The 22,374-nt window shown below is 52.2% G+C and overlaps 1 protein-coding gene across 8 annotated transcripts; it reads right to left on the minus strand.

The window, feature by feature from the left end:
* Positions 1 to 581: 581 nt before the first annotated feature.
* Positions 582 to 22,020, minus strand: ktn1 (kinectin 1). Of its 8 annotated transcripts, none has more exons than XM_067242551.1 (36): positions 21,869 to 22,020; positions 16,227 to 16,855; positions 15,807 to 15,986; positions 15,548 to 15,664; positions 15,306 to 15,430; positions 14,944 to 15,048; positions 14,307 to 14,438; positions 14,114 to 14,220; positions 13,829 to 13,961; positions 13,355 to 13,451; positions 13,040 to 13,224; positions 12,863 to 12,931; positions 12,601 to 12,638; positions 12,435 to 12,525; positions 12,122 to 12,190; positions 11,901 to 11,938; positions 11,671 to 11,761; positions 11,411 to 11,479; positions 11,278 to 11,315; positions 9,707 to 9,797; positions 9,429 to 9,538; positions 9,138 to 9,309; positions 9,001 to 9,041; positions 8,722 to 8,896; positions 7,555 to 7,641; positions 5,527 to 5,616; positions 5,310 to 5,402; positions 5,102 to 5,191; positions 4,585 to 4,677; positions 4,419 to 4,487; positions 4,239 to 4,322; positions 3,237 to 3,320; positions 2,318 to 2,401; positions 2,106 to 2,198; positions 1,819 to 1,929; positions 582 to 1,685 (listed from the first exon to the last, which is right to left on the minus strand). In XM_067242551.1, exons 2-36 carry the CDS (start codon positions 16,852 to 16,854, stop codon positions 1,656 to 1,658), a joined length of 3,909 nt encoding a protein of 1,302 aa, XP_067098652.1. In that variant the 5' UTR covers position 16,855; positions 21,869 to 22,020; the 3' UTR covers positions 582 to 1,655. The 8 variants fall into 8 exon arrangements, with proteins under 8 accessions (XP_067098652.1, XP_067098656.1, XP_067098649.1 ...); XM_067242555.1 differs by having other exon boundaries at positions 8,722 to 8,810; positions 8,999 to 9,041; XM_067242548.1 differs by having other exon boundaries at positions 9,001 to 9,044.
* Between the last annotated feature and the right edge of the window lie 354 nt (positions 22,021 to 22,374).

The following is a 22,374-nucleotide window of genomic DNA, read 5'->3' on the forward strand; positions in this document are numbered from 1 at the left end:
CAAAGTGTTCTGTTGACATCCTGCAACAACAAAAAAATACACGCCAGACTCTCTGAATTACTGTACGACGCATTTACATTCCCGCATAAAACAGTCTCACGACATGTTGCTGGAAGCTCGGGCTTGAAATGCAACATCAAAAAGGTACGGAGTCAAGTTTTAAAGAATGTTCCATTGAGTCACAATCATGTTCTCAATCATGCTACTTATTCCCTCAAAAGCCTTCCTGCGTGCACTTCAGCTACAGTCTCCAGACATGACTTGGTACAGTGGCGCCTCCCAAAGGTAAGAAGAGGGAAGTGAATAAGAGAATTAAGTGCAGTAGGGCTGTACACTGTCAATATTTAGTTTGACTTTAGTTTGTACCATTTTATATTGTACAGTTGTCAGTATTTTGTCATAAAATATAGCATATTTAAGGACTGAACGCACATTTTTAAGATTCTATTTATTATATGTTTACGGCATACACCAGCCCACCATAGTATATTCCATGTTGGTGTACACTTACTTTCCGATTAAACTTGATTCAGATTCTGTGGATAACACAAGACAGTTAACAAAACAACACAGAGTATCCGTCAGATTCATCAAGCATCCCTTTTATTAACGGTCACCTGTTACAAAAAGAATGAAATATTCAGTGTTAATGAAACCAGCAACAATATATAGCAAGTGTTGATTACAGATGATATGGGACGCCTATTCCTAGAGTAGTTACGGTAGGATAAACCTCTACACGGTAGGCCTGGCATTCTGCTGCTCCTAACAGGTCACATGACCTCACGGGCCACATGACCTCACGGGCCACATGACCTCACGGGCCACATGACCTCACGGGCCACATGACCTTCTCTCTTACTGGAGCAGCATTTCAACACACGCATACACGTCCTCTATGTATCTCCATGGTTACAGTTACTTAGTGACCCCTCATTCATGCTGGGACACACCCTGACCACCCACCCCCGACACCCCCCCTAACCCACCCGAAACTCAGCCAACAGAATGCATGGATCTATGAAGTCATGAATGCATGGATCTATGAATTCATGAATGCGTCCACGTGTGTGAGACTAGTCTGAATGCGAGCGAGGAGCTCACCGAGGCCAGCAGGTTCTAACAGGTACGTTTAAACAATACATCATTTACTCTTTAACTTAAAAAAGGTTGGAAAACCCCCAAGTTCATTTAATGATTCAGGAAATTCATTTTCCCTCTTGACAAAGAAAACTACAGATCAAAACTACTGCTGTATTCAAAGATTTTCCGTCGACAAAAGCAGGAGGAGTGTAGTAAACGGGAGGGAGGGATGACGGCAGGAGGAGCCGTGGAGCTGCTCAGTCTGTGCTTCAGGAGGGGGAGGAGCACCAGGGGGGCCCCCTGTGGAGGCAGCGTGGTCTGGTCTGGGGGCCGGAGTGTTGGGGCCTCTGCCTGCCTGACACTGGCTGAGGGGGAGGCCAGGGGTGGAGGCCAGAGGTGGAGGTCGGTGGTGGAGGCCAGAGCAGATGAGATGGGGGAGGGGGGGGGAAGTGTGCATCGGGATAGAGGACCAAAAGGAGGCTTCCCACTGTACAGCTGAAGCAGCAGGAGAGGGGGGGTGGTCTTGCTGATGTGGGGGGTCCAGGGGGGCTCGGTGGGGGGGCCCACCCCTCCTATAACTCTGGAGAGTCTTTGTCCGTCTCCTGTAGGACAGAAGGAGGAAGCACAGAGGAATCACTTGTACATGTACAACACAAGATAATGTAGTCACTATCAGAGGGGGGGGGGGGGAGCAGAGCTAAACCCGTCCCCTGTATCGAGGCAGGACAGTCCTACCCCCTCATGTCTCTTGGTGAGCTGACGGTTGACAGACTGGAGCAGGTGCTGCAGGTCCCTCACTGTCTGGTTCAGCCCCGCAGTCACTTTCTCCTTCCTGTCTATCTCCTCCTGGGGGGGGAGGGGGGGGGGGGGGGATATGTAATTTTTTGTGTTAAACGGCCTTATTTACATTTGTTAATTCTGCCAAAGGATAGTAATGATTACAGTATGAGGAAGGAGAAGAGGAGGAAGGAGAAGAAAGAGGAGAGGAGGGAGAAAGGAGGAGAGCAGGAGAGAGGTCCTACCCTCTGTGATGAGAAGTTGTCGTTCTCGATCAGGTCCCCCTGGCCCGTCTCCTTAAAAATCTCCTCCTGGATCAGGTCCAGGGACTGCTGGGCCTGGAGGGAGAGACCGTCAGAGAGAGACCTGTGTGTGGGTGCGGAGACGTCCGTGTGTGGGTGCGGAGGAGACGTCCCCGTGTGTGGATATGGAGATGCAGTCTGGCTGGGTGTCTTACCTTATAGAGGTCACCTGCCACCTTCTGCCTCTCGCTCTCCTCCGCCTCCAGCTTGGACAGAGTCTCCGTCAGCTGGGTCTTCAGCTACACACACACACACACGCACACGTTTCCATACACACCAAGGTGCTAGTCAAATGACAGGAGAGGATCTCTCATGTGCACATGACAGACTGGTTTTGACCAGAAGATCTAAAAACGTAAGTCTGAAACTTTAAAACAGTCAGGCCTGCATTTCCTCTTTTTGACGGTAAATATGCACTGACATTGGAACCCGTGTTGCACGAGGTAACGACCAAAACAGTCAAAGAGCTTTACAGGACAACGAGAGAGGTGGCATGACAGAGAGACAAAGACAAAAGACAGGTGTGTGTGTGTGTGTGTGTGTGTACCAAGGAAGATGGAATAAATCTAAATTATGTTTGCAGTCACAAGGTGGAGAACAGAGTTGTTGAAGTGAACAGGATCCCCAGAGATGACCACCATGAAGCCTTTGTAGGGGCAGCAGTGTTTTCAGAAAGCCTGTTAGGTGTGGAGGTGTTTGTTACAGGTGAGAGGGGGAACTCAACAGTAGAAGAGCCTCAGCCAGTTTTGTTAGCATCAGTTTCAACACGTCAACCATCCACAACTCCAGTTTCTGCTTGTGTCTCGACAGAATCGTTCTTTAAAAAGGTTAAGAATGCTTAACCTTTAAGAACGTTCCGGAGAAGTCTCCCTGGTCCTGTGTGTGTGTGCGTTTGTGTGTGTGTGTGCGCAGCGTTGAGGTCTGGGGTTGTGGATGCTTGTTCCAGTAGGTCTGCAAGGAGGCCTGGAGAGGCCTGGTGGTGAAAGGCTGAGGATAGGGAGGCTGGAATGAGCGCTACCTATATGGGGGAGGGGGAAGATGGGGGAGGGGGGAAAGGGGGAGGGGATGGCTTACCAAGGTCAGCTCCTCATTCTGCCTGACAGCCTCTGTGTAAGAGCCATCAAGTTTGCTCTGCAATTCAGTCAACAGATCTTTGAGCTGAAATGAAGTTTGAGATGATGTTTATCACGGGGGCGTGTGTGTGGCTGAGTCCAGGGAGATGGGTACATGGTGGAGGAGGGTCTCTAACAGCAAGTACCCAGGCAGCTAGGGGGCCCATCTAGGGGGGGCCCAGCTAGGGGGGGCCCAGCTAGGGGGGGCCCAGCTAGGGGGGGCCCAGCTAGGGGGGGCCCAGCTAGGGGGGGCCCATCTAGGGGGGGCCCATCTAGGGGGGGCCCATCTAGGGGGGGCCCATCTAGGGGGGGGGGCAGTAGTTTCTTCACTTCAGAGGACATGGTTCTGAATACACATAGCTGTAGATATTGTCTCTATGGCACCATGATCACAAATGTTTCCCCCTCTTGACGAGGCCTAGTTAATATGTGCACTGAAACAAGCCCAGAAATGGAGCCTTATTATTGTGTGTGACTGTCATGAATGTAATTATCATCCAACAAGCATGCATGCGCTTGTGTTGGTGTGGCAGATAAGTCGGTGCAAGTTACTACGTGAAGTGTAAAACCTATCCATGTGATCGTAAAACAATCACCTAATGAAATGTGAGCATGTCATGTCCCTACGTTTCCATGTGGAAACACATGGAATACAAACACGAATGCTACATGCACAGCCACCCACAAAATCACTACTACTATACCATTATGATGTCACTCACTATGACATCAGAGAAGCACTACTACTGTGCCACTATGACATCACAGAATCATAACAACTACACCAATAGGTGTGTTCGACTTCATGCAGCGCCGGTGTCGCCTGCAGCCCGGCTGACTTGAAGCAGCCAATGGCATTCTCAACTTCAAGACAGCCGGCTGTTGTCGGCGCTGCATGAAGTCGAACACACCTATTATGACACTGTGACATCACAGGGAGGAGTCAGGACGTGGGGCTGCTCACCTCTCGGACCTCCGTCACGTAGGTGGCGCTCTCGCGCTCAGCCCGCTCCAGCTCTGCCTCCAGGTGTTGCTTGTCTCGTCTCACCTGAGGAAGACCACGTCAATACAAATACAACCTACTGCATCACAGCACTGGGAACTGTGTTTGTGTGATGATCCAGTGTGTGTTGCGAGGACCTACGTTTTCCAGCTCTCCAACATCGCCCAGTCTTTCCACTTCCTGTTCCAGTGTTGTGACTTTCACGCTCATCTGAGGAAGACAGGAAGAGAGGGGGGGGAGGGGGGGTGAGTGTGTAAACCTGATGTTGGATCACTCTAAAGAGCATGAATCTCTCTCTGGCTCTAACCTCTTTCAGCTCCACCTGCCCCAGTTCCAGCTTGACCTTCCAGCGAGACTCTTCCTGCTCCACGCTGCTCTGCAGGCGCTGCAGGATGCCCTCCTGTGGACACAGCGGGTATTTCACCTCTGTCCCGTCCAGGAAAACCATTCCTCTCCGACACAAAACACCCTTCCACAAAACACCCTTTCCCTCAGACAAAACACTCTTCCACGCCTGACACAAAACACCCTTGCACTCACACAAAACACCCTTGCACTCAGACACAAAACACCCTTGCACTCAGACACAAAACACCCTTGCACTCAGACAAAACACACCCTTGCACTCAGACAAAACACCCTTCCACTCAGACAAAACACCCTTCCACTCAGACAAAACACCCTTCCACTCAGACAAAACACCCTTCCACTCAGACAAAACACCCTTCCACTCAGACAAAACACTCTTCCACTCAGACAAAACACCCTTCCACTCAGACAAAACACCCTTCCACTCAAGACATAAAAGCGTTCCCCCGTCTCACCGTCTCTGCCAACACTTTCTTGTACGTCTCACAATCTTTCTGTAGAACCTTCTGGGCCTCCTCTGACTCCTTCAGCTTGTCAGCCAGGCCCTGGAGGACCCACAACACACAGCAGAGGTGAGACCACCGTGGTGGCGCCAGGAGAAAGCAGCTGAACGAGACACGTCAGAGGAGACGTGAGAGAGAGAGCAGCGGGATGCTAGCTCACCGTGACCTCCTCTGCTGCAGGGGCAGAGGTGGCCTCCGCTGCAGGAACCTCGGACGCCGCACTCTCAAACCTCTGCAGCCATTCCTGGTGGTCCTGGGAGGAGAAGGAGAGGAGAAAGGAGGATGAATATTCACATCAGAGGGCCATGGAGGAACAGGAGAAGGGAGGGGTGTGGTTGGGGGTCGGAGACAATGGGAGGCCTTGTGGTTCTGCTTGCCTGTTGGGTGGGCAGAGGGACATGGGGCAGCAGTCTGTGGAGAACCTCTCTGCACTCCGCCTGGGCTGAATCCAGACCTGTCTGGCTCTCCTGCAGGGGAGATGAGGAGGAGGGAGGGGAAGATGGAGGGAGGGAAGAGAAGGAGCACAGCGGAGATTTAATACCAACTGAACCGGAGCACTCCCTCACTTCGGACATCTGACCAAAATATCCTCTCAGACTGAGATTCAGCCCTTGCATCATCGGGGTTCTGGGAACCCAGACATTTACGAAGCACTTCAAAACAAGAGAGACGACAGAGCAAACACTAGACCATCACTCTCCTTGAAAAAAACTTAAGCAATATCATACCTCCCCTCTCCAGGAGGACCACAGCCTGATGTGTTACACATCCCTACCGCCTTCCCCCAGAACCACCTCCACTCCTCAGCCAAGCTCCCCAGCCCAGCTCCCCGGCCCCCCAGCACAGCTACACGGCCCCCCAGCCCAGCTACACAGCCCCCCAGCACAACTACACGCCCTGTCCTGGAGCACCCTGACCCGGTCACCTCCACACCCCAGATCAGCAGCCAGCTGTCACCTCCAGCTCTCTACACATTAACACTGTGGGCTGTGTGGGCGTGTGTGTTTCCTGATGGGGTTCGACAGGTGTTGAGGAACTCCTAGTCAGTGACCAGAAGAGCTTCCTCTGCTACTGTAGCTGGACAGCTAGGAACAGCTGTGACATAGTTCAGACTGTACCCTGCCTTGTGTGTATGTGTGTATACACACACATACACACAGAGCGTGTGTGTGTGTATACACATACACAGGGGCAAGGGGCCGTGGCAAAAATACACCACTCCACCACAGAAATGCTAAGTGTCTAATTCTTCACCAGATGCTTCGTCGAGACATCCAGCTCTACATGTATATGAGGCTGGGCCTGGCTGGTCAGAGTAACTCTGAAGAAGTAAACAGCTGCGTGAAAGCATCAACATCTACTGACTAGTGTCCCTGCACTGGGCGGAAACACCCACAAAGCTCAGATCATCACAACATTTACATTTACATTTAGTCATTTAGCAGACGCTCTTATCCAGAGCGACTTACAGTAAGTACAGGGACATTCCCCCGAGGCAAGTAGGGTGAAGTGCCTTGCCCAAGGACACAACGTCAGTTGGCATGACCGGGAATCGAACTGGCAACCTTCGGATTACTAGCCCGACTCCCTAACCGCTCAGCCACCTGACTCCCTAACACATGACATGTACACACCAACAATTAAACCTGAACCCCCTGACCATTATCAGCCCGCAGAAATGACCTCTGAGTGAATATATACATACAGGAAAGATTTTTTTTAAAGTAATCTCTCTAGACCACAAGATGATTGTGAAAGACAGTTGAATTGAACAGACGAAATATTGATCATAGCAGTGCTGATGACGGTATGTAGATCACAAAGCAAGATGGCACGCATGCTAGATTTGACGACAGGTAATGTATGAGTCACAGGATGCCACACGGAGCCAAACGGCTAATGGACGTCATGAATCTCAAACTAATGACAATCTAGGTGAAACAGGATACAGGTCCCACTGCACACTCATTTCCAAATATCAGTTTTTAATCTTTGTCGTGGGCTTGGAGTAACCGCTAGGCAAAAAAAAAAAAAAATTGCAGTCGAATGAGTCTGTTAAAAGGCTGATGGATTCTTGAGCTGCGTCTTAGCAAGCAGAACACAAATTAAGTCGCGCTAGCTTCCAATCCAAACTAATTAGTTAGAGTCCTGAGGGAGGGCGGGGGGGGGGGGGGAGGAATAGTACACTGTAGCAAAACAGCTTCACAAACTGCCAAATGTTTAAGATACGGTGTGAGGGGGTGGGAGGGGGGAATGAGTATGCAGCACTTGTATGAAGGATGTAACAATCTCACTTGCTGATTATGGAAGAAAAAAATAATTGCGAGGGAGGGGGGTGGAAGAGAGATGCATCAGACTTGAGTCTAGAGTGAAGCAGACTGGGAGGGGAGGGGGGGGTTTCGAACCTTGGCGGTCTTGCTGAGTTTCCCCTGCAGCATGGTCTCAGTAGCAGCCAGAGCCTCCATAGCACTCCAGTTTTTCTCCCGAAGCTCCTGCTTAGTTTCAGAGACACACCACTTTCAGCTCAGCCTCAGAGAACAGGAGCCAGTGACCCAAAAACACAATATAGAGAAGGAGGACAGGGAGCTGGAGAGATACTTCCATCTGCTGCTCTCGGTCAGTGGGGATAAAGAAGGCTTTTTGGCTTGGTCAGGTCAGACGCTACACCTGCCCACCTGGACCACTACATTACAATGTAGACATACATCTACATTTTAGTCATTTAGCAGACGCTCTTATCCAGAGCGTCTTACAGTAAGTACAGGGACATTCCCCCCGAGGCAAGTAGGGTGAAGTGCCTTGCCCAAGGACACAACGTCATTTTTGGCACGGCTGGGAATCGAACTGGCAACCTTCAGATTACTAGCCCGACTCCCTCACCACTCAGCCATCTGACTCCCTAGCCCTGACTCCCTAGCCCTGACCACTACCACAGAGTCAAAGAAGGAAGTGTTTACCACAATAATCTGATTTTCCTGAATGAAGAAATCCTCTGATTGAGGACAGGATTCAGCCACAACGCGTTACAGAACAGAATCAATGTGAGTGGCTGGTAAAAAAGTAATCTACTTCAATTAATTATACACCTCGTCAACAAGGTAGCACTTTCTGAGAAGATGTGATTGCTGTTATGCCCTGAAGTATCCACACGCACAGACATGCACGCAGGCACACGCATTCACGGGCAAAGCCTGATTCAGATAAAGACCTGACATCTTAAAATGTAAGGCTCAAGTGGGCCAAAGAACTAAACTACACATGTTAAAGGAGACACTTCTCCATGTCGGAACGCTCCCCCTGCTTGGATATGGGTCCACAGGAGCACAAGCTAGAGGCAGCGAGAGGCTGAGATGAGGCAGCCGGAGAAACACAGGACACTGGATGCATGGGGGTGAGGCTGGGGGGGAGGGGAGCCAGGGGGGGAGGCTGGGAGGGAGGGGAGGCAGTGGGGAGGGTGGCAGGGGGCGAGGCTGGGGGGGAGGGTGGCAGGGGGGAGGCTGGGAGGGATGGGAGGCTGGGAGGGAGGGGAAGCAGGGTCTGGGGCTAAACTTCAGACAGCGGCAGGGACGTACGTTGTTCTTCTTCCTGTGGAGCTCCAGAGAGTCTCTCAGCTCCTCAAGGTCAGCCTGCAGGCCAGACACCTGCTTCTCCCTCTCCGCCAGGTCAGCCTGCAAGCCAGACACCTGCTTCTCCCTCTCCGCCAGGTCAGCCTGCAGGCCAGACACCTGCTTCTCCCTCTCCGCCAACCTGGCGGGGGGGGGCAAAACCACGTCAGGAAACTGCAAACACCCTCGGAGGGACAGTAAAACAAGGTGAGCAAAACAAGTTCTGGGAGATGATCCAGTACTCACGCAATCAGCATCTCTGAGCTGGGAGCCTTTGTCTGGGACTCCTGCTTTGGGGTCAAAGGCATAACAAACCAATGTATGTCATGTATTTTTTCTCTTATCCTGACATGAATTTGAACAGTGAAGCATCTGTTCATTACCTGTTGCTGCTGTTGCTGCACCTGTTGTTGTAGCTGCTGTTGTAGCTGCTCCTCCTTGTCACTCATCTCCCTGGCTCTGCCCTCCAGCTCCCTGGCTCTGCCCTCCAGTTCCCTGGCTCTGCCCTCCAGCTCAGCCTGCAGACTCTGCACCTCCTGCTCCCTGGAGGTCAGCCTGCAGCACAGGAGAAGCAAGGTTCACTTCCCACAACTCGAGGACCGAAGGGGGTAGGTGTGTGGGTAGGAGAGGGAATGCTGGTGTGTGGGGGGAGGTGTGTGTGTGGTAGGACTCACTGGGCCTGCAGTTCCAGGTCTCTGGAGGAGGTGGAGCTGCTCTCCTCAGCCTGCTGCTGTTTCAGCTGCTCCGCCTCTGACTGCAGAGCTGCAACCTGCTGCTCTAGAGCCTGGAACACACACACACGGTCATACACTGCTTCGGACAGCACAGACTACAAACCGAATTCCTCGATTTCGTGCAGGAACATCGTTCACAATCCAAACATGTCAGTGAAGCTGGGAGTTCCATCCAGCAGGGTGTGTCTTGGTGCGATGGAGCCTGGAAGGGAACCCACCTCCACAGCCTTCTGCCTGGTGGAGTTGCTGTCCAGGGCTGTCTGGAGGCTGTCCTCAAGCACCTGGATCTGATCTTCCCTCTCCTGCATCCTTAAACACAAAACCACACCGCTAGCCCTCATCCTTAAACACAACACCACACCGCTAGCCCTCATCCTTAAACACCACACCACACTGCTAGCCCTCATCCTTAAACACCACACCACACTGCTAGCCCTCATCCTTAAACACAACACCACACCGCTAACCCTCATCCTTAAACACAACACCACACCGCTAGCCCTCATCCTTAAACACAACACCACACCGCTAGCCCTCATCCTTAAACACAACACCACACCGCTAGCCCTCATCCTTAAACACAACACCACACCGCTAGCCCTCATCCTTAAACACAACACCACACCGCTAGCCCTCATCCTTAAACACAACACCACACCGCTAGCCCTCATCCTTAAACACAAAACCACACCGCTAGCCCTCATCCTTAAACACAACACCACACCGCTAGCCCTCATTCTTAAACACCACACCACACTGCTAGCCCTCATCCTTAAACACCACACCACACCGCTAGCCCTCATCCTTAAACACAACACCACACCGCTAACCCTCATCCTTAAACACAACACCACACCGCTAGCCCTCATCCTTAAACACAACACCACACCGCTAGCCCTCATCCTTAAACACAACACCACACCGCTAGCCCTCATCCTTAAACACAACACCACACTGCTAGCCCTCATCCTTAAACACAACACCACACTGCTAGCCCTCATCCTTAAACACAACACCACACCTCTAGCCCTCATCCTTAAACACAACACCACACTGCTAGCCCTCATCCTTAAACACAACACCACACCGCTAGCCCTCATCCTTAAACACAACACCACACCGCTAGCCCTCATCCTTAAACACAACACCACACCGCTAGCCCTCATCCTTAAACACCACACCACACTGCTAGCCCTCATCCTTAAACACCACACCACACCGCTAGCCCTCATCCTTAAACACAACACCACACCGCTAGCCCTCATCCTTAAACACAACACCACACCGCTAGCCCTCATCCTTAAACACAACACCACACCGCTAGCCCTCATCCTTAAACACAACACCACACCGCTAGCCCTCATCCTTAAACACAACACCACACCGCTAGCCCTCATCCTTAAACACAACACCACACCGCTAGCCCTCATCCTTAAACACAACACCACACTGCTAGCCCTCATCCTTAAACACAACACCACACTGCTAGCCCTCATCCTTAAACACAACACCACACCGCTAGCCCTCATCCTTAAACAACACCACACTGCTAGCCCTCATCCTTAAACACAACACCACACCGCTAGCCCTCATCCTTAAACACAACACCACACCGCTAGCCCTCATCCTTAAACACAACACCACACCGCTAGCCCTCATCCTTAAACACAACACCACACTGCTAGCCCTCATCCTTAAACACAACACCACACCGCTAGCCCTCATCCTTAAACACAACACCCGACAAAAGTTTTAGCTACAACGAAAAGCTGTGTGCTCAGGAACTTACTTGCTCTGCAACTCGTCCACGATGGAGTCGGACGAGGACTGGAGGAAGAGAAGGGGACAGGAGGTGAGCGGGAAGCAGAGCTACATCACAGCAAGGTCAGAGGTCAGGAACACAGGATGCAGCTTTCTCCTACCTGTTCAGGTATTTGGAGCCTCAGAGCCTCCAATTCTTGTTTCAGAGCCTCACTCTCCACCCTCACTGCCTGCAACAACAACACACAGCACTTTCAAGCCTTCGGCTCTGGGAGATAAATTCACCACCGTGTCTGCAGACAAGCTGATCTCAGTAAAGCTTTGCTGCAGCGTGGACGGTTTGTGACAGTCTGATTGGCAGCCGCAGCTATCCCTGGAGCCCCCTTCCCTCTGCTCAGCCAATCCCGACGCTCTTCCTCACCTTTAGCTCCTCCTCCTTGTTGGCCACCTCGATCAGGCCGGCCTTCAGCAGGTCCTCCACAGTCTTGATGTTCTCCTCTCGCTCCTGGACGCTGTGGGGAGGAGAGGCATGGGGATGACGCAGGGAGAAACTAGGGGGAGAATGTTTACAATGCTGACTGAAAGCAGAAAATCACCCCCCCCCCCCTCCTCCTCCCCCCCTTGTGTTTGAAGTGCTCTTTTGTCACACACCTCTTCTGGAACTGGTCGAAAGCCAAATGAGAGGCAGTCTGGGAGAGGGAGAGAGAGAGGGGGGAGAAAGAGAGGGAGACATGAGGGAGAGAGGTAGAAATGATGTAGAGAGAGAGGGAGGGAGGAGAGACACAGAGATAAAGAAGGCGTTACGAGATGTGCATTCTGAGGGGTCGATGGCTGAAAAGGTTGATGTTGTAGAAAGCGGTTTCCCCTCTGACCTGGTCAGAAATCTGAGCCTGCAGATTCTGGAGGTCTGCTTTCAGTGACAAGTTCTCATTGTGCATCCCCTGAGAGGAGAGAGGGAGAGGAGAGCGTGGGATGAGGAACCGTGGGGGAAATCAAGCTTTTTGAAGTTCACCATGTCCCACAAAACATCAAACTGGCATTTAAAACCACAAGAGAATCTCTGCTTTATGGAGGCTCTGCACGGTTCATTACAGCAGGAATGTGCAGCGCGACCAAAGGTCTGACACAGACAGAGAGAGAGACAGAGACAGAGAGAGAGCCAGAGGGGGGGTTAAGGTATTGTACCTGCATGTTGGTCTCTCTGCTCGCCCCACTGCTTCTCTCAGCGTTGAGGGAGTCCTCCAAACTCTTCCTCTGCTGCTCCTTCTCAGCCAGCCTGAACACACACACACACGCGTCAGGAGCCAGGCGAGGGAGGGAGAGAGGGGGTCTTAGAGGAGGTTCTACTTACAGCTTCTGGAGCTCCTCAAAGTGGGAGACGTGAGCAGCCTGCAGGACAGAGGAGACACAGGAGTCACCACCTCATACACACACACCTCATACTGCCACGCACGCGCACGCACACACACACCTCTCATACTACCACACACACACCTCTCATACTACCACACACACACACTACCACACACACACACACCTCTCATACTACCACACACACACACACACACACCTTTCTCTCGCACACCTCACACCTGTCTCTCTGCTCTACATACCTGGGAGCTGACCTGGGCCTGCAAGGCCTCAACCTGGACTTGGAGTCCCTTGTTTTCACTGAGGAGCTCCTGTCATGAAACAAACAAAACCCTCATCATATAACCAACAACAACAACAACATGGTAGGTGTGAGTGCTGGTGTGAGAGGGGCCCTGGGTCACGCTCCCCCTGCCCACCTGGAGCTGGCCCTGCAGGGCGTCGTCTGGGACTCTGTGCTGGGACGTTTCCAGGAGCTGCAACACCTTCTGCTCCATCTGCTCCTTGGAAACCATGGTGTCTGTCAGGCTGCTGTGCAGAGTCTGGATCTCCTGGTTCTTGTTGTTCATCTCCGTCTCCACGGCCAGCAGCTGGTTCTGCAGCTCTGGGAACACACACACACACTGGATGAAAGCCACATACACCTGGTCATCACCTGAGCGGAAGCCTGGGTTCTCTGCTTCTCCTCTGCCAGGGTGGAGGCGAGGTGGAGGTGGGGGTGGAGCCTGCCTCACCTTGCTTGGCAGCCTGCAGCGCCTGCTTGTCAGAGTTGACCCCGTGGAGGTAGTTCTGCAGCTCGTCCCAGCGACGCTTCGTATCCTGCAGCTGAGCCTGATGACAGGAACCACACAGTCATGATACAGCGCCTGGTCTCCGCCCCCCAGCCCTCCGCCCCCCAGCCCTCCGCCCCCCAGCCCTCCCCCCCCCCAGCCCTCCGCCCCCCAGCCCTCCGCCCCCCAGCCCTCACCACCAAAGGTATGGAACACACAGGCCCATTGCTGCTGGAGGAAGTGGTGCTTTTGCCGAGCACAAAGACTCCGACAGCCTTCACTTCCTGAACCGACAATCCCCTGCTTCCGTGCTCTTCTATAACCCTTCCTCCATCCCCCCACCTCCCTCCCCCCACCTCCCTCCCCCCACCGCCATGAATACATCCATAACAAACATATGAGTCATGTGATGTGCCAGGAGGCAGTAGTGGGCCAGACCTCCAGCTGCTTGTAGTTGACCTCCAGGGACTTCCTCTGGTGTTCCTCCTGTTGCAGCTTGCTGGAGCTCTCTGCCAGCTCCTTCATCAGGCCCGAGTACTCGGACCGCAGGTTGTTCAGCTCCGCAGACTGCCTGCCCGTCAGGAGAAACACCACACCAGTTACACCCACTAATCACACCTGGGACGGGGGGGTTCTTTCGAGAGGAATTTGAACCTGCGAGCTCTTGATGTGTGGGCAGAGGCTCTGATAAACAGCAGGGGGGAGGGGGGTCATGTGACTCACTTGTTCTCCATCTGATTGGTGGCTGAGCTCACAGCGTCTCTCAGGATTTTGTTTTCCTGCTGCAGACGGCTGATCTGACTGTCCAGCTGCTCTCTCACCTGCTGGAACTACACACACACACACACACACGTCAGTCTCTCCAAGCCAGCAGCGTTGCACCGCGCCTCTCCACAGAGCTGAGACAGGAGGTCACCTTCATCTGCATGTCCTGGTAGCTGCCCTGGGCCTTGGCCTGCATGACGTTCATCTCCTTCTCCAGGGCTCCGCGGTGCTCCCTCACCAGCGCCTCGGCCCGGACGCTCTTCTGCTTCTCCAGCTGCAGCTCCTGACAGGGAGAGGCACAGCCACGGGTCACATGACAGGGACAGGCAGGCACAGCCACGGGTCACATGACAGGGACAGGCAGGCACAGCCGCGGGTCACATGACAGGGACAGGCACAGCCACGGGTCACATGACAGGGACAGGCAGGCACAGCCATGGGTCACATGACAGGGACAGGCACAGCCACGGGTCACCCAGTTTCCCCAGACACGGGAGATGCCTGTTGAATTTTTCCTGTTACTTTAGGACTAGGCTTAATTCATGTCTGAGAAGACTGGACCTTTAAGTCTGGGAGAACAGCATGTGTGACGTGGGTCGGTAGCAAGGAGGAGGAGGGGTGGAGGGGGAGGAGGGGTGGAGAGGAGGTGGAGAGGGAGGAGGAGAGGGAGGAAGTGGAGGGGGAGGAGGGGTGGAGAGGAGGTGGAGAGGGAGGAGGAGAGGGAGGAAGTGGAGGGGGAGGAGGGGTGGAGAGGAGGTGGAGAGGGAGGAGGTGGAGGGGTGCTGTACCTGGCTGAGCTGCTTGACCTTGTCCTTGGCTATGGAGGCTTCTTCCTGCAGGGTGTTGAGAAGTCTGTCCTTCTCCTGGGCTGACGGGTCGGCCTTGACGGTGGACTGAGGAACACAGAGGAGGACACGGTTTGATAACAGCAGAACGGATGGGGGGGGGGGTAAGATTTGACCGACCAGTCTTTCCTTTCCCTGGCTCCTCTCACTGGCCCCTGGGGGCCCCTGGCTCCTCTACCTGGCCCTGGGGGCCCCTGGCTCCTCTCCCTGGACCCTGGAGTCCCCTGGCTCCTCTCACTGGCCCCTGGCTCCTCTCCCTGGCCCCTGGGTGCCCCTGGCTCCTCTCCCTGGCCCCCTGGTCCTACCTTGTGCCAGGCCTCCAGGGCGTTGGGGCTCTTCTCCCTCAGCACAGCCACCACGCTGACCACCTCTGCCTCCGTCAGGCCTCCCAGCCCAGCCAGCAGCTCCTTCAGCTTCACCTCAGAGTTCTCTGTAGAGAACACACACCCACACACAACATGTTAGACCCAGTCATACAGGGCTAGAAATAAGGCCTTACAAGCTGAGGAATGACACCACCGTCATGTAGGACGATAACAGGTCTCACCTTTATCAGCCTCCATCTTCTGCTTCCTGCCACTGCCCTTGGAGGAGGCGTCGTCATTCTGTCCTGCCTGGTGATTGGTTGGGGCGGCAGAGTCAGTCTGGGCGTCATCAACGGGGGCTGGAGGAGGCATGAGTCAGTTAACAACACCGCCTCTCTCTATTGCCTCACCATCCAACAGCTGTGCACACCGAACACACACAACATGCCACAAATACACGTGCACACACACACACAACACGTGCACACACACACTTCTCACCATGTTCAGTCTTCTGCTTCTTGGCAGAATTCTTCTTCTTGCCTGTGGTGGTGGTGGGTGGGGGGGCACCATCCTGGGCCTTGGTCTCGGCCACAATTGGAGCCTCCTTCTTGGCCGGGGCTGGGGTGGGGGCCGGGGTGGGGGCCGGGGCCACCTTGGTCTCTGGCTGGCTCTCCTCCACTGGACAGGAACAGGTGGGAGAGCAGTTTACAACGGATGATGCGGATATTCATTCATTCATAATGTGGACATTGATTCATAATGTGGACATTTGTATCTGTAGCCCCTTTTGAACACTTTAATATTTTGGGTGTTGTCGATGTGCTCGTGGTTAGTTGGTAATTCCCTGGCTTCTTATTGGCTCCTTTCTTTCATGACCACAGGACACCCACACACAAACACACAAACACCCCCACACACCAGCCTCAGCCTTTTGCTTCTTCTTCTTCTCCTTCTTCCCAGAGGGCTGGGGGGGCGTCTGGGCGTGTTCGTCAGGCTGGGGCGGGGTGGGGCTGTGCTGCTTGCTGACAGCCACGGGCGTCTCCGCCCTGCGGCCCGCAGCCTTCGACCCGTTCACCTCGGGCTCCTCGGGGGCACTGGCGGCGGCGGCGGCCGCCTTGGCTGCGGCCGCCTGCTGCTTTTTCTCCTTCTTCTTCCTCTCCTTCAACCCTGAGGGGGGCTCCACGGGGGCGGCCAGAGGGGCGGGGGCCGGGGTGGGTGGGGCCACGGGCTCCGGCTCCTCCTCCTCCTCCAGGGCGGAGCCATTGGCGGTGTCGCCCACCTCGAAGTCCCTCAGGTCCTCCTCCGACTCTCCTCCCCCTCCTCCTCCGCCTCCGCTAGCCTCCCTCTTCTTGCTCTTCTTCTTGTCACCCTTCTTGCGTGTGTCAGGTCTGGAGGGCGGCAGCTTGAGGTCGCGTTTCTGCCGGGCAAGCACCTCGTCGTAGGAGGTCTCCTTCATGAAGAGCCAGAAGAAGAGGAACATGAGGGCGATGACCAGGGAAGGTGCCAGGACCAGCAGGTACTGGGAGTCGTAGATGTCCATCGCCATCCTGCACGGGAGGAGAGCAAACGAGAGGGGGAGGACGTCAGTGTCCAGGCACGGCAGGAAATTTAATCAAACTTGAATAGTTGTAACAAAATACAATACAACCGAGTTTAAAATGGTATTTTACTGTCAAACACCTTAAAAGGGCAACATAACCTCAAGTAAATACTACAAATCCTACAGTTTACTCTCATGTCCCTCCATGGCCCCCTCCCCAGCCCTCTGGCATCCACTCTCTTGCCAATCTATTTCTATAGCTCTTTTTACAAGCAGTCTTACAGGGCTTCACAACTGCTCCTCAACCAACCTAACCCCCCAGGAAGGCCAGGAGAAACTCCCTGGGAGAAGACACGGGCAGAAACGTTGTGAGGAGACGTTCAGCGAGGGATCCCCTCCTCAACAGCAGGATGCTGTTATCTGCATCACTCCGTTATCTAGCACGTTATGTCAAGACCTGGGCGTTCCAGCGCTGCTGGAGTCCCCCAAGGGCACAATCCAACACGTGGCAGCACAGTGAAGGGAAGATTAAGAATTCCCAAGATTAAGAACTCTGCCATGAGTCAGACATGAACACCTGTGTTTGCAGAGAGAACTCCACTTTTCCCTCGCTATGAGATGGCATCTCTACATGCTAGAGCAACACGTGTCTCTCCCAGTCTCTCTCACTCTCTCTCCGTGTGTGTGGAAGAGCGAGGAAGATTCATGACCGCTCTGTATCCTGTTCTTCCCTCTGCCGTGTCATCGCTCTTCCCTGTGGTATGATCCCATTAGCCTCCAGCACCCTGGCCGCAGAGTAACACCACCTGTACAAAGCCCTGGGCTAGCTTAGCTCACCCTGCCTGGATAATGAACGAGAACAGCATTCAGTAAACCGGTACGACAGGACATCCCTCCCTCCCCACCACCCCACCCCCGCATCCTTATGGTTTGACAAGCTCCTGAGCGATCGCTCCCCTTTCTCAGGGCGCCATGACATTCTAAACTCAAACTGGAAGGGCTTTGCGAGGGGCAAAAATACACCCAGGTGTTAATGTCACCCCGTGCTGCAGCTGCACATTTACGCCGGCCTGGTGAGAGGCCTGAGTAGAGCAGGGCAGCTTTCTCCTTCCATCACAGGCCTTCTCCTGCCCCGTCAGTCTGCTGGAAGCCTGAACCACACACCCACCTTCCCCACCAGCAGAGTGGCTGCGGAGGCTCACATATGCTCACCAGCGCAACGCCAGTCACTGAAAGGAATATTCTTCGTTATGTCTCTGATACCACGCTCCCTGTGGGTCCTCACAGTCCCTGGAACAGGGCTAGGTTAGTATGACTGGAGTACAGATGGGGCACAAAATAAGCAGCATCCACCAGCCAAATGCTGGTAAAACACACAAGAGGCTAGTAAGTACATTACATTTACATTTAGCAGACGCTCTTATCCAGAGCGACTTACAGTAAGTACAGGGACATTCCCCCGAGGCAAGTAGGGTGAAGTTCCTTGCCCAAGGACACAACGTCAGTTGGCATGACCGGGAATCGAACTGGCAACCTTCGTATTACTAGCCCGATTCCCTCACCGCTCAGCCACCTGACTCCCTCCATAAGTAAGTTCTCTACACTCACCAGCCTAAACAGATACGGTAATCGACTGAATGGCTGGTCAGATTTGAACATTCACTAGCCATGTGAGCACCCAGAGTCCAGGACTGTCTCCTAAATCACCAATCTCTTTATCTCCTTTCAACAAATGTTGAACGGGCATTCGGTCAGTGCAGTGCTGGGTCATTGTGAGCGCACCGTGGTGCTCCACCATGCTGGTGGTGACCATGCTGATAATAGCCTCCTGCTCTGCAGTCCCAGTGATGTCAGCAGGAGAGGAGGAGACTTGGGCTCCTATACCGGGCCTCTAAGGTAATTTGGATTAAGCAGATTACCCATGATAATACATTTAAGAATAACTTTCTGCTGCAGTGCCTCTCTCTCTCTCTCGCCCAACAGGCTTGGTCTCACCGTTTGAAAACGGGCTCATAAACACCTCATTACTTCAGGTCTGACACACACGGCATGTGTGCATACTCACTCCCTGACACACACACACACCCACACAACTAGAAGGAAGGTAATGAATACACGTCATAGCATTAGCTCACTAGCTAATTGTGCGAAATGACTTAGAAGCTTCGGAAATTCTACAACTACAAAGCGGTTCCTCTCAGCGACAAGGGAATGTCTTCGCTGAGCCAGCAAACATTCTCTGACCAGGCTCTTGTCGAGCAGAAAACGGACTTCATTGTATGTGGTCTTGAGTTAAAAAAAATGTTTTATATACATTACCTCCCTTCTGCAAGCCTACCCACACCACTGGTCTTGCAAGGCCTGTCACACTGAACATTCCTAAGGGCACCATACGTTATTAGGCGTGAAATCGTCGCAAGCAGCGAATAGCGAGGAGATTGTCCTCTTAGGTGTTAAAGCTTTCCATAGAATGAACAGTGATAACACTTGTCTCAGTTGAGTAACATTTGCCTATCTGCTGCCTCACTTTAGGTCTACGTCCACGTCAGTAGGATCAGCAGAGGGTTAAAAAGAAGAATAGAAAGAAGGAAGAGAACATTTTAAGGCGTGTGAAAGATAAACTATGCAGTGAACTTGCCGAATAACACGAAGAGCGAGGTTGCGACACGACTGTTTGGTGAGGCCTATACTGGGGGCAGATTCAGGCTGAGAGTACAGGGTTGCAGACACAAAGCAGCCACACAGGTCTACATAAACGGGTGCAAAAGCAAACAAGGATTAGCAATAGGCGCTAGCCCTAGCCCCTCTCAGCGACAACACAGAGAAGGGAGTCTTCCTGGGCTATTTACTCAACATCAGTAACAACAGGGTGACGCCCTACTTTGGACAATCAGGGTTAAGACCGCGAGACCCAGGGCAAGAACAGAGGTCCGTGTTGGACAGGATGGGTGGGGTAGTTCATGTCACACCCGCAATATTGCTTTCTGCCTCAGAGGGAAGGTTGCGAGCGAGAGTGCAGCCAGAGTCCAGTTCCAGCATTGAAACGAGACAATGCTCTCTCGGACCAGTGGCTCCCCGGAATCTGAGACACTTGGCTGGCCAGACCCCATGCTTTGGCTGGGCGCACAAGCAGGGGACCCTGGTTTTACAAAAAACACCTACTCCAAAGACAAGTGAAAGCATGATGTGTGAGATATACCCGTGTTGGGGGCAACGGGTCGATTGTTTACACAAGCCAAAGCGCAGCATGTACCATCAACATGGAGATATGGAACTGACGTTTCTCCAGAGTGACCTTGTGGATGAGTTAGACATTCAGGAACAAGCGTAAGTCACAATTCATAACTAGCCAATGAGGAGAGACATAAGGAGCGGGCCACACCGGTAAGAAAACGGCTATTCGAACTCCCTCAATATCCAGGTTGAGCCATGAAGTTCACTGCAGTGTAGGAGTTGATGATATCTCACACTGCTCCTAAGTGCAGCAGTTGGCTAGTATAACAGTAGCTCAGCCCAGTGTGGATAATATACTCAAATAGATCCACCTCCTCGCACTATACCTGCAACAGACCTCAAGCAATAGCGAGCTGGCCACTAGCTGTCCTCAAAGAAGATTAATAAAAGAAAATATGTACGCAATAACATCTGCACTGAATAACCACCTTGCTACCTAGCTGTTGTGTACTCTGATGTAGTATGGAAGGAGGGTCCATTCTGAGGTAAAGACGGCAGAAATTATAACCGTAGGAGTGAGCTGATTCCAAAGGAGCCCGGAAGAGTCTTGCTCTTGCCAGCACTCAGAACTACGGTTTTCTGTCATGTATCACCGTTCAAAAGGCGTTTTGCTGCCAAGGCGAAGTGAGTGGACGCTAAGAACATATCTACGTATCTATTGTTTTCCCTAGGATGACCCTAGTCACCGATTTGACTTTAATCAACAATAGAACACCATCTTTGAATCGCCTTGTTAAAAAGTTACAGATGACAACTGCTAGGGGCAAAGTTTTCAAAAGCAATCTACTTTAGAAACTAGTTAACGACAAGGGCCACTCAATCATGCGTGCATTCTGTGGATAAGTTGCATACTATGTTAAAGTCATGCTCAAAAAATGTTGCCTTTCCAAATCATGTTATTTGGGATATTGCCAACCAAAGCAATACACATTTAAAAACAAAACAATTGACAGCTTTTGACAATTTGTCTGTGCTATGCTCACACCATGCATGCCAGGCTTGGCTTGCTACTAATACTATTACTAATAGCTAGCTAGCCGCCGATGTCAAGTCTTTATTTAAACGGGTGCACATGTCGATAGCTTACTAGCAAGCCCGTGTCGGGCTATCAAATGTATTTTCCGGAGAATATCACTACCACAGTACCGGTAAGGTTACCAAAAAGATAAACTTCACGAACTTTCGCTACATAGCCTACCAATGCCATTTACGACTAACTGCAAGATACCTAGACAGACAATTTGGGTAAATACAATCGTTTAACGTCGAGCTAGCTTATACTAGCTTCACATAGTTAGCACTAGCAGGCTAACCTGTACAGTAAGTACCCAAAGAGCTTCTCATGACCACTGACGTTACCAAGTCCATCATGGCATGTACGGGGATAGCTAGCAACAGCTAGCTGTCAGTGGGCTAGTATCACTGACAAGAACATACATAATCACAGACACAAGCCCCCATTTTGCAGCGATGTGAAGGCATGCGTTGTGTCGCTAATGGTACTGTACTAATAGTCAAGACAGTAAACGTCTAATGAAAGAATAAACTTTCCATAAAAAAGCACAATGGAAAGGCAATTCAACGAAATACCTCGCTCAAAGCAATGACCCAGCCTTCTTCTCCCCTCCCTTTAAATCTGTGTCTTACGTCCTGATTTTCCGGCATGGCCTTGAGGGCTAGTGCCAGGCCTAGCTAGCTAGATGAATGGCTTAGCAAAGACTCATATTGTTGGCAAACATTAGTTTAGCTACATGTAAATTGTCAAGACTATCGCTAGTCCACCTACCTGACGTATTGTATTGTCGCGGTTAGCTATGTAGCTACCTAGGGAAAAAAAAAATGAGACGTTTCCTCCGCTGTAGATAGCAGCGGCTCAAGTTCCCAAAGCAGCTCCTCCAACCTCCTGCTATGTCCGTCTGTCTTGTGTTTCGGTTACGCGGGGGCGGGCCGGGAACCGGCCGTTCTCGTAGAAAGCTAGGGAGGGGACTGAACGGAGGGAGGGGGCTCACGCTGGATGTGGGCGAGAAAGAGTGGGTGTTCCGTGTCCACACGACCACACCCATCAAATTATTATTATTGGAGAACATAATTTTCGTTAAAAAAATAAAAATAATAATTTTCGAAAACATACATTGCGAAGACAAACTTGAATAGTACAAAATACAATACAACAGAGTTTAAAATCGTATTTTACTGTCAAACACCTTAAAAGGGCAACATGACCTCAAGTAAATACAAAAAATCCTACAGTTTTTTCTCATGCCCCTCCATGGCCCCCTCCCCAGCCCTCTG

The sequence above is a fragment of the Osmerus mordax genome, chromosome 9 (genome assembly GCF_038355195.1).
Source record: "Osmerus mordax isolate fOsmMor3 chromosome 9, fOsmMor3.pri, whole genome shotgun sequence".
In the NCBI taxonomy this organism is placed as follows: domain Eukaryota; kingdom Metazoa; phylum Chordata; class Actinopteri; order Osmeriformes; family Osmeridae; genus Osmerus; species Osmerus mordax.